General features: G+C 43.1%; 1 protein-coding gene across 1 annotated transcript; it reads right to left on the bottom strand.

The window, feature by feature from the left end:
- Positions 1-12: 12 nt before the first annotated feature.
- On the bottom strand, positions 13-11,316 carry LOC139420351 (procollagen C-endopeptidase enhancer 2b). Its single transcript, XM_071170351.1, has 9 exons — positions 11,158-11,316; positions 10,660-10,768; positions 8,491-8,746; positions 6,857-6,981; positions 5,566-5,702; positions 5,131-5,294; positions 4,068-4,151; positions 2,913-3,080; positions 13-194 (listed from the first exon to the last, which is right to left on the bottom strand). The coding sequence occupies exons 1-9, from the start codon at positions 11,292-11,294 to the stop codon at positions 64-66; spliced, it is 1,311 nt and encodes a 436-aa protein (XP_071026452.1). The 5' UTR covers positions 11,295-11,316; the 3' UTR covers positions 13-63.
- Between the last annotated feature and the right edge of the window lie 1,278 nt (positions 11,317-12,594).

Consider the following 12,594-nt stretch of genomic DNA (forward strand, 5'->3'; position numbering starts at 1 on the left):
CCACACCCTTTTGTGGGTGGGGCATGGTGGTTGGGTGGAGACTCAGGCAGCACGTAGCTGATCTCAGCAGCGTTTGTTCTTCAGTATGTTGAGTCCCCTTTGGTTCTTAGCCTTGAAGGCCATGACGAAGTGATGCGGGGCGATCTTCCCCTTCCCATCCTCGTCCGCTGAGCCCATGAAGATGTAGTTGAGGCCTAGTGAGATCACACAGAAAGAGCCTGAATGCAGTGGCGGAACGGCAGAGACATTCAGGAAGGTAGCACATCAGCGTCAACTGTCCTCTGGGTTCCATATATGTTTATAGCTACAGTTGAAGTCGGAAGTTTACATACACTTAGGTTGGAGTCATTAAAACTCATTTTTCAACCACTCCACACATTTCTTGTTAACAAACTATAGTTTAGGCAAGTCGGTTAGGACATCTACTTTGTGCATGACACAAGTAATTTTTTCAACAATTGTTTACAGAAAGATTATTTCACTTATAATTCACTGTATCACAATTCCAGTGGGTCAGAAGTTTACATACACTAAGTTGACTGTGCCTTTAAACAGCTTGGAAAATTCTGGAAAATGGTGTTAGAAGCTTCTGATAGGCTAATTGACATAATTTGAGTCAATTGGAGGTGTACATGTGGATATATTTCAAGGCCTACCTTCAAACTCAGTGCCTCTTTGCTTCACATCATGAGAAAATCAAAAGAAATCAGACAAGACCTCAGAAAATAAATTGCAGACCTCCACAAGTCTGCCTCATCCTTGGGAGCAAATTCCAAATGCCAGAAGGCCCCACATTCATCTGTACAAACATGTGCCTTTAAACAGCTTGGAAAATTCTGGAAAATTGTGTTAGAAGCTTCTGATAGGCTAATTGACATAATTTGAGTCAATTGGAGGTGTACATGTGGATATATTTCAAGGCCTACCTTCAAACTCAGTGCCTCTTTGCTTCACATCATGAGAAAATCAAAAGAAATCAGACAAGACCTCAGAAAATAAATTGCAGACCTCCACAAGTCTGCCTCATCCTTGGGAGCAAATTCCAAACGCCAGAAGGCCCCACATTCATCTGTACAAACAATAGTATGCAAGTATAAACACCATGGGACCACGCAACCGGCATAACCCTCCTCTCCTAGAGATAAACGTACTTTGGTGCGAAAGGTGAAAATCAATCCCAGAACAACAGCAAAGGACCTTGTGAAGATGCTGGAGGAAACGGGTACAAAAGTATCTATATCCACAGTAAAAATGAGTCCTATATCGACTGCTCAGCAAGGAAGAAGCCACTGCTCCAAAACCTACATAAAAAAGCCAGACTACGGTTTGCAACTGCACATGGGGACAAAAATCGTACTTTTTGGAGAAATGTCCTCTGGTCTGATGAAATAAAAATAGAACTGACCATCGTTATGTTTGGAGGAAAAGGGGGAGGCTTGCAAGCCGAAGAACACCATGCCAACAGGGAAGCACGGGGGTGGCAGTATCATGTTGTGGGGGTGCTTTGCTGCAGGAGGGACTGGTGCACCTCACAAAATAGATGGCATCATGAGGTAGGAAAATTATGTGGATATATTGAAGCAACATCTCAAGACATCAGTAAGGAAGTTAAAACTTGGTCGCAAATGGGTCTTCCAAATGGACAATGACCCCAAGCATACTTGCAAAGTTGTGGGAAAATGGCTGAAGGACAACAAAGCCAAGGTATTGGAGTGACCATCACAAAGCCCTGACCTCAATCCTATATAAAATATGTGGGCAGAACTGAAAAAGCATGTGCGTGCAAGGAGACCTACAAACCTGACTCCGTTAACCAGCTCTGTCAGGAGGAATGGGACAAAATTCACCCAGCTTGTGGAAGGCTACCCGAAACGTTTGACCCAAGTTAAACAATTTAAAGGCAATGCTACCAAATACTAATTGAGTGTATGTAAACTTCTGACCCACTGGTAATGTGATCAAAGAAATAAAAGCTGAAATAACTCATTCTCTCTACTATTATTCAGACATTTCACATTCTTAAAATAAAGTGGTGATCCTAACTGACCTAAAACAAGGCATTTTTACTAGGATTAAATGTCAGGAATTGTGAAAAACTGAGTTTAAATGTAGTTGGCTAAGGTGTATGTACATTTTCGACTTCAACTGTACATCTATAAAAGTATAGAGTACTGTATAGTATGTTTGTACATATTCACAGTATGGATCAGCGGCTGAGGGGGAAGGTATAGATCTTATTGCACAGTGAGTTTTGCCGCTTACCTCAGACCTTGGTCAAGCTCCTTCGGGTGAGCTTGAAGATAGGTTACAGCAATGGAGGCAAACTCAGAGCCATAAACCAAGTAGTATGTCGAACCACCTCTTTCTTATGTATCTTTACATTTGGAACATGCCGCTGTTACAAGTGCTTACTCAGTGCCACACTTGAAACCGTGTCAGTATTACTCAATCATAGAATTTTAACTGAAATAAAAACATATGGTTCAATAGTACAATCATGGACTAAAACCTGTGCTATCGTGTCACGGTGAATGTCTGAAACTTACGCAAGAGAAACGGATGACTATATCCAGGGGAGAGTTAGCCTGAGTGCCAGTCTGTTTTTGCTATCATGCCAACTCCTTGTCACTCATTGTCATGCCAAACCACATTGTCTTGAGTTGGAGTTGGCAAGAGCACAAACGGATCTGGGACCAGGCTATAGGAGACAACAGATCTGGGACCAGGCTATCGAAACAGACAAAAGATCTGGGACCAGGCTATAGAAGGAGACAACAGATCTGGGACCAGGCTATCGAAACAGACAACAGATCTGGGACCAGGCTATAGAGGGAGACAACAGATCTGGGACCAGGCTAGTGGAGAGTGAGCCCCAGAGTCCTTTGGCAGTGGTCCACCGTACTACAACTCACCTCGTCTGATGGATGGACACTTCTTGCAGAGCACGATGATCTTGGTGCTCATGGTCTTGCCGGCCTGCTGGATGGCCAGGTTGCCTTCTTTGTAGACGTTGATGATGGAGATGGTGGCGTACACGCTGCCTTCTCGCACCACCGCCGTGATGACAGTTCCTGTTATCACTGTCACAGAAACATGGGGAGTTTAGATGGCTCAACAACAAGCACTCAACGACATCTACTTAGATTGGAAGTCTGACAACTGTGTCATCGTTATGAAATGGTGGTGTATAACGTTCAACAGCCTGTAAGCTCTGTAATTGCCTTGACCAAATATTGTATGATCGAGATCGGATATCTTTCTATACAAATACTCTGATGCTCGGCTTGCAAAATGTACTGGTTGAATAGCTTTGAATAAGATGATCAGATCAATGTGTAAACAGGAAGGAAAGGCCGGGTCTTCTGTTAGGTCCTTTTGTGTCAGGCCTAGTCATTAAAACTTGTGATGCAACACCCTTGGCTTGATATGACTGCAGACTGTCTGCCACTGTATTATACAAGACATTTTGACACTAACACCAAATTACTGGTCTTCACAGACTGGTCTTCATTTTCCATGCAAATAGGAAAAGCAATTATTAAAATACCTGCCTCATTCCATCAACATCTACTCTGAGAAAAACATCACAGAGCTAGTCTAAATACTGTGGTAGCAAACTAAGGCCATGGGGTACGTTGGCTGAATCAACACCTTCATTTAGCAGCAGTTTACCTACAGTTAGGCTCTTCTCTGGCATGTGTGTTACCTCTATGAGACGAAGAGAACTGTGTCAGTCCCATACACAAATTCACTGGGCTGCCCTGTCAGAAAACCCTCAAGGACGCTTTTCAGAAGCGCTGAAACCACGCAGATAGTGTATCACGACAACATGGGTTTGTTGAGAGAGGGACGGCTCATATGGACTGGGTTGATGCTGGGGTAAATGTTGGACAATTTTCTCCCACCCCACCCCCCTGACAGACACACACACACACACACACACAGTTGACCTGTTGTTGTTTGTTGCTGTAGCTTAGTATCTGTGACGGCAGTAGTGACGGCTTTAGGCAGGTCAGTACATAGTAATATATGTAGCATTAGCTGTAGGGGAATAGTATCTCTCTTACCAAAGTCACTGGTACAGTAGTTGCTCTCAACGGTTCCACTTCTTTTGCATTTCTGCTGGCACAGAGCTAAAGAGTACTTCAGGGCTGGGGAGACACAGAGAAAAGGAAAATATAGTTACTTAGTTCACATTCTTCTTCCACATTCAAGGGATGCTAGCAAGTAGGGTTTGGGTTGATTTTGTTTCACATGGAGTCAATTCAGGGAATGAATTGAAATCAAATCGTAGGCCAATTAATTAGTATGAACACTTCCCATTGAAAACTGTGGGCAACTTAGAATCCTACAATTCACATCATGCTTAAGGTATAGGGTTCTACTTACGTCTGGCGTTAAGGAGGGGCAAGTGTCTAACGCATGCATGTTGTAAAAAGCCCGCGCTCAGCTATTTTCCAGACCTTGTGCCAGGGTTGGTCAGTTACCTGTCTAACACCAGCTTGCTTGCGCTAGGATGGGAGTGGTGAAACTATTTGAGATGTGTCCTTAAAAACGAGCACCAAACTGCCAATTTCGGTCAGAGTAACTGGAGATAAACTGATTTTTGTAGTTATGTTGGTTATGGCATCAATTTTGCCAGCGGAGGTGCACAGTAGCCTAATCAGTGGCATTTCATCAATGTTTTATTAAAATATCATCTTTGAGTGCCTTAGAGAGTTGGTGTCCTCAAACAACCATGCATGGGTGCGGCACATTAGTTTGTCTGAGTAAGAAGGAACAAGGTGTCTCTTTGGAGTGACTACTTGTTTCCCCTCCCCTTAAATCTGTCATAGTAGAGAAATCACAGATTTACAAAGACAAAAAAAAACTAGCAAAGAATACATGGAAGTGATAAGTTAGAGGGGACTGATGTTTGACTGGCATCTAACTTCTTCCCCAATTGCTACAGACAGAGCCGGCTAGGGACAAGATTAACAGCCATCCAGAGATGATGATGATGAATTGGATTAATATTGTGCTAAAAGCACTTTACATTGTAACAACAAGACTGAAGAGATGTGTCAAGACAAGCGAAGGGTTACACATATGTCCTGTTTGGATTAAACATTAGAAAAAGGAGCTACCTACGTATGGGTCTGGTGGTAGCTGCTGGGGTGGTGGTGGTCGCTGGTACCGTGGGGGTGGGGAACTTCTTGGGTCTAAACTTGTAGTGGCCGATGAACCCGTCTGCTGTTAAACTGAGGTCTGAGAGGAACTGGATCAGGAGCTGGTTACCTTCAGAGAATACTGGACTGAAGAGAGAGAGAGAGAGAGAGAGAGAGAGAGAGAGAGAGAGAGAGAGAGAGAGAGAGAGAGAGAGAGAGAGAGAGAGAAGAGGGAGATCGATATATATAGATAGAATGTTAGCTTACCTGGTAAGTAGTTGATATATTGAATATGCTCATGGATATCTTGTGCTTAGGTAAACAGTTAATCATGCATTAATAGGTTTATGATCAAGGTCATAAGCGAAGCGGTACATTAGCTAGATGAATGCAGAGTAGAAACAGGTGTGTGACGTACGCTGGAGGGCTGTCGCCACAGTACTTCCCGATCCTCTTGGCATCGTTGATCTCTGCCCCGTTGAAAATGGCCACATAGTCATATCGACAGTAGTTGTCTCTTTCCACATCGAACTTCTCAAACTTCACCTCAATAATCTGTGTTGGTGGACAGGTTACATAGAACACAGGTCACACACAACACAGGTTACATAGAACACAGGTTACATAGAACACAGGTTACACACAACACAGGTTATATAGAACACAGGTCACACACAACACAGGTTACATAGAACACAGGTTACATAGAACACAGGTTACATAGAACACAGGTTACATAGAACACAGGTTACACACAACACAGGTTACATAGAACACAGGTTACATAGAACACAGGTCACACACAACACAGGTTACACACAACACAGGTTACATAGAACACAGGTTACATAGAACACAGGTTACATAGAACACAGGTTACATAGAACACAGGTTACATAGAACACAGGTTACACACAACACAGGTTACATAGAACACAGGTTACACACAACACAGGTCACACACAACACAGGTTACATAGAACACAGGTTACACACAACACAGGTTACACACAACACAGGTCACACACAACACAGGTCACACACACAACACAGGTTACATAGGACACAGGTTACACACAACACAGGTTACACACAACACAGGTTACATAGAACACAGGTCACACACACAACACAGGTTACATAGAACACAGGTTACACACAACACAGGTTACATAGAACACAGGTTACACACAACACAGGTCACACACAACACAGGTTACATAGAACACAGGTTACACACAACACAGGTTACACACAACACAGGTCACACACAACACAGGTCACACACACACAACACAGGTTGCATAGGACACAGGTTACACACAACACAGGTTACACACAACACAGGTTACATAGAACACAGGTCACACACAACACAGGTTACATAGAACACAGGTCACACACAACACAGGTTACATAGAACACAGGTCACACACAACACAGGTTACATAGAACACAGGTTACATAGAACACAGGTCACACACAACACAGGTTACATAGAACACAGGTTACACACAACACAGGTTACACTGAACAAATTACTTTCAGCCCACATTCTGAAGTTGCATTTCATTGTGCAACACTAACCAAGAGCAAATCACAAAGCAATTATGTGAAAATTGACATCTTAGGCGATCTCAATCACTGTCAATTGTGTCAAGTTGAACTGTGAGTAAAGTAAGAACCTCTGGCTGTAGACGAACACTCACCTGGTTCTTAGGAGCCACTATGTGCCATGAGCAGGTGACCCCTGCGGGGTAGTCTTTCTCGGGCCAGTTAGGGGTCTTAAAGGACCCGGAGGGTTTAACCAGACGACCGCCACAGTACTGATCCCCTGGTGGGTGCAAAGTCAAACTACAACGTTTAGTTATACTGCCCAGATAGTACTGCTTCACATGGGCATCATCCTGCGACTCTGTGTTTATGTGCAGGATATATCGCTTCCTTCTGAATGTTAAAGGATGGAACGTTGTGCACGCGCATGACATAATCCCATAATGGAACAAACATTTTCGAATAAGTAGGCTCTTGTCTTATGCTTCCCTTGTGGTTATGAGTAAATTAAGAAGACATCGGTCTGTTCCTCTGCCTTGGTCCCATGCTGCAATGTGCAGTTAAAAGGGAGTCTATATGCCAGGCATACCATCACACATCTGAGAGATCACATCAGCCAACCACACAAGCTGCTTGGACTGGCAAGGGATCTGTGGATCTTTAAAAACCATGGCTGGATCTCCTGTAACATGTAGTTAGTCGCTATAGCAGTTAGTTCCACTACAGCTGAGCTCCCAGCCTCATGACTGGCAGTCGGACAAGCCCAATTTGACTCTGTAACTAAAATAGACATTGAACAAATGGAGGAGTGCTGTGTGGTGCTTTTCAGTTTCAACCAACCACACCCAGGAACAGAGGGAAAACACCAGTCAATCTAAACTGACAGACCAAGAGGGATTCCAGCTGTCAGCTACTGTAGAGGTACGGAGACAGAGAGAAAGTATTCAGGGAGGCACTCAGCCCCCCAAAAATTCCACAAACTCATTCGGGGAGAAGTAACGTTACTGGGTCAGAAGAGGAAGGGACGGCTTAGCGCTGACCTGTCTGACCCTAGAGCTCTCCATCTGGAAAATGAGCTGTGAAAAATTCCTCGTCATGCTGTTAAATGTGTAGAGATTCACCTCCTCCTCGAGGAAGCTTTAAGTCAACAGGTTTCGTCTTAACTGCACAAGAGGTCTAAACTGAAAGAGCACTGGTACTTTATCTTACCAAGCAGAAGTCAAACTTTCCCTTGACCTGCTATCCGTTGGGAGTGATTTATTTAGCTAGAACTGCCCTTTAGTCTCAGATGTAAATAATTGACCTCTAAGATCTCATCATCTGGGTATTAGTATTATTACAGTGACACGGTGCAACGACCTTGCTGGGGCAGCTAGCGGTTAAGAGGCTAGTTAATTAGCTGGTTAAAATGTGAACCTTAGCACTCAACACGCACACACACATCTGAGGTCTTTACGATGTGGAGTCCGAGCAGAGTCACGGCTAGGGCTCAGTCCCTAATGCTCTGTTGAACATGCTTGGGTATAGGCTGGATACAGATGACTGCAGTTTTCACTACACACTACATAGCCTAGAGGTTAGAGAGGTAAGCCTGCAACCGGCAGGTAACTAATCCAACAGGAAAAATCTAGTAGGATCCTAGATCCCATCTCCTGCCACTGTGCCATTGAGCAAGGCACGTTTATTTTATTTTCATTTTATTTAACCTTTATTTAACTAGGCAAGTTAAACGTAACCCTTAACTACTACATTATTCTTCTATTCTTCTTCTATATTCTATTCTGCTTACCTCTCTCATGCGGCTGGGCAGCAGAGTACACCGCCAGGAAGCCACTCCCAGCTGTGTTGGCATCAGACACCATCTGAATGAGCATCTTGTTGCCTGTGGAGACCAGGGCGCCTGGCCTGAAAGTCCCACAGAAGCGGCCCAGCCTCTGGCCACTCACATGGCCACTGTAAACATCCACGTAGTCATAGCGACACAGGTTGTCACTCTCCAGGTCAATGAAGCGGAAGGACAGGACCACCACTTTACCCTCAGGGACCTGGGGACAACATTCAATCCAATCCAATATACATTACAATATATTCAATCACATAAGGGGTATACAGTGCCTTCGGAAAGTATTCATACCCCTTGACTTTTTCCACATTTTGTTACGTTACAGCTTTGTTCAAAAATTAATTAAAATAAACTCAGCAATAAAAACACAATATACCATAATGACAAAGCGAAAACAGGTTTTTTTGCAAATGTATAAAAACTATTCAGACACTCTGCTATGAGACTCAAAATTGAGCTCAGCTGCATCCTGTTTCCATTGACCATCCTTGAGAAGTCCACCTGTGGTAAATTCAATTGATTGGACATGTTTTGGAAAGGCACAAACCTGTCTATATAAGGTCCCACAGATGACAGTGCATGTCAGAGCAAAAACCAAGCCTTAAGGTCAAAGAAATTGTCGGTAGAGCTGCAAGGCTAGGCTTGTGTCGAGGTACAGATCTGGGGAAAGGTACCAAAACATTTCTGCAGCATTGAAGGCCCCCAAGAACACATTGGCCTCCATCATTCTTAAATGAAAGAAGTTTGGAATCACCAAGACTCTTCCTAGAGCTGGCCGCCCGGCCAAACTGAGCAATTGGGGGAGAAGGGCCTTGGTCAGGGAAGTGACCAAGAACCCGATGGTCACTCAGAGCACTAGAGTTCCTCTATGGAGATGGGAGAACCTTCCAGAAGGACAACCATCTCTGCAGCACTCCACCAATTAGGCCTTTATGGTAGAATGGCCAGACTGAAGCCACTCCTCAGTAAAAGGACATGACAGCCCACTCGGAGATTGCCAAAAGGCACCTAAAGTCTCTCAGACCATGATAAACAATATTCCCTGCTCTGATGAAACCAAGATTGAACTCTTTGGCCTGAATGTGAAGCGTCACGTCTGGAGGAAACCTGGCACCATCCCTATGGTGAAGCATGGTGGTGGAAGCATCATGCTGTGTGGATGTTTTTCAGCGGCAGGGACTGGGAGATTAGTCAAGATTGAGGCAAAGATGAACAGAACAAAGTACAGAGAGATTCTTGATGAAAATCTGCTCCAGAGAGCTCAAGACCTCAGACTGGGGTGACAGTTCACCTTCTAACAGGACAATGACCATAAGCACACAGCCAATGCACGCAGGAGTGGCTCGGGACAAGTTTCTGAATGTCCTTGAGTGGCCCAGCCAGAGCCCGTACTTGAACCCGATCGAACATCTCTGGAGATACCTGAAAATAGCTGTGCAGCAACACTCCCCATCCAACCTGACAGAGCTTGACAGGATCTGCAGAGAAGAATGGGATAAACTCCTTAAATACAGGTGTGCCAAGCTTGTAGTATCATACCCAAGAAGACTTGAGGCTGTAATCGATGCCAAAGGTGCTTCAACAAAGTACTAAGTAAAGGATCTGAATACTTATGTAAATGAGATATCATTTTTTTTGTTTTAATACATTTTCAAACATTTCTAAAAACCTGTTTTTGCTCTGTCATTATGGGGTATAGTGTGTAGATTGATTAGGGGGGGACAAGTTAATCAATTTTAGAATAAGGCTGTAACGTAACATAATGTGAAAAACTCAATAGGTCTGAATAGTTTCCAAATGCACTGTATGTGACAACTCATATAAGAGGAACCAAATATTCCTCTGATTTACCTTTAATTCGTTGCAGCCATGTGACCATGCTGCGTGTTAATACAAATGCCAAGCAGGCAGCTCAAAGTGCCTGAGGGGTGCTGTGTGGCCAGTGGCCAAATATCAGACTACGAATTAGACCTACACAGTTAGGGTTAGTGAATTAGTATCTCATTGTACTTTATTGCAGAAACATTGCGTCATTTCAGTTCTCTGATATGGGTGCTGTTAACTGTTAAACATGAATCATGTATTTACAGTAGGGTACAAGTATGTTTGACTCACCGTGATTCTCCAAACACATTTGGTATTTGGGGGGTACACCCCTGGATACCCCGGGCTCCCAATGACCCCAGAACCCCCCGTTATATTCCCTCCGCATGTAAACGTTGGTCTGGAAACATTGAGAAAAATATTTTAGACACTTCTCATTCTAATACAAATATATAGCCTATGCTATCATGGAATCTGGAAAGGAGCAGAAGCCTAGGCGTTAATGGTTGGTGTTCATTATTGGGTTGTCTCGGCAATGCGCCAATGTGCGTCCTCATGCCTACAGCGCAGACTGCAGATTCCACCAAAATAACAACTCCTCAGTTATGAACAATTTAACATCATTGATGCCGTTCATTCATTCATTGTGCCGTAGGCTAACGGATCATTGGCACCTCACGATAAGGCTTTGTAGGCTACAGTACACACGTGTTAATTCTAACAAATAGCCCAACGCAAAACCAAAAATAATCAATTGTAAAAAATAAAATAAAAAAAGTGAAGAGGTACCTCCGTTGTGACTGCCCGCAGACTTCTGTCAAAAACAGTACACTCCATGCGCAAAAAACACTGCATATTCTCAACATTATCGGGTGAACTGACCAGGCACCACTTCGCCTGTTTTCGCCCGCTGGCATGAATGACATTGTATTCAGTCGCTCGAGCGGTGGGGAAAAGTACCCAGAAGTTCCTGGAGGGAGTTTCGCAAGCTGTAGCACAGAGATGAATATAGCGTTTGTTCTGCGTGGTAGGAGGGAGCAGTCCGCAGGCAGCTGCCTTTTTCCAAAACCTGGGATCAAAGACGCATTAGAAGCATTGGAGGGGGGGGTGCTTTGGTTTAGTACCACACCTGGCATAACCTACCTTGGGTAAAATAATGTTAATATCCCTAGTGAAATATTTATTCAAGGCACAGAGTTCAGGTGATCATGATGAATATATGGTCATATGTGCAAACTGTATGTACTTTGCACATAGGCTGTTTATATGTGCTCTTCAGAAAAAAATGAATTTAAAAACAAGTGAATAGCCTGATTAATCAATGAATGCAAAATAGGTCTAAACAACAAAAATAGACTATTACAGTACATACATATATTACAGTATTTACAGTATAGATTCCAGAATGTGTTCTTATGCACTAATATGTGTGCTATGTGCTATCTACTATCCTACTTACACAGAGTGACAGAAAGACTGAAAGACAGGCAGACAAACACTGATGGCGGCGCTGAGGAGAGCACTCATCTTTTATTTTTATTTTTTATTTAACCTTGATTTAACTATCAGTTAAAAACAAATTCTTATTTACAATGACGGCCTACCAGAAGGCAAAAGGCCTCCTGCGCGGACGGGGGCTGGGATTAAATATAAAAAACATGAATTATAGGACAAAACACACATCTCGACAAGAGAGACACCTAAAATGTTTATTTTATTATATGGAGCCATTTACTTTATGTTCGTATTCTTATCCTTTAATAGTTCTTATTGGTGTTGCATTGTCGATGAGGAACCTGCAGGTACGCATTTCGCAGGACAAGGTGTATACCAGACGTATCCCGTGCATATATAACATACGTATGTATCCCTTACATACGACTAATAAAAAACTTGAAACACACGTACTGAGACAGATCACGCGTATGCTATAAATGGTACCATCTAGTGGACCAAATGAAGCATTTTTTTCAAATAAATGTTTTCAGGTTGTCCGATTCTGAACGTGTAATATTGGCTTGAAAAATCGGATTAAAAGCCATTCATCTACAGGTCATCAATAGTACAAAGTTGGGTAAGGCCATTGAAATATCGGGTAAGCCCCAAACCCACAAGAAAATAAATTACCAATGTGATTTGCATTAGGCTGATTAATAGTTGTAGTTTTTTTTATCCAAACATTTATTATTACACGGCCACCATTTAATCATAATGGGTTTATGTTTT

This window comes from Oncorhynchus clarkii, chromosome 11 (assembly GCF_045791955.1).
Source record: "Oncorhynchus clarkii lewisi isolate Uvic-CL-2024 chromosome 11, UVic_Ocla_1.0, whole genome shotgun sequence".
In the NCBI taxonomy this organism is placed as follows: Eukaryota; Metazoa; Chordata; class Actinopteri; order Salmoniformes; family Salmonidae; genus Oncorhynchus; species Oncorhynchus clarkii.

Bases quoted from the DNA above. Each gene is read 5' to 3' on its own strand.
- LOC139420351 (XM_071170351.1), bottom strand. From the start codon at position 11,294: ATGTCATTCATGCCAGCGGGCGAAAACAGGCGAAGTGGTGCCTGGTCA. The intron at 10,769-11,157 runs GTACCTCTTCAC...CAATGTTTCCAG, and splicing joins TGCGGGCAGTCACAACGGAG to ACCAACGTTTACATGCGGAG. The intron at 5,703-6,856 runs GTGAGTGTTCGT...CCACCAACACAG, and splicing joins TAGTGGCTCCTAAGAACCAG to ATTATTGAGGTGAAGTTTGA.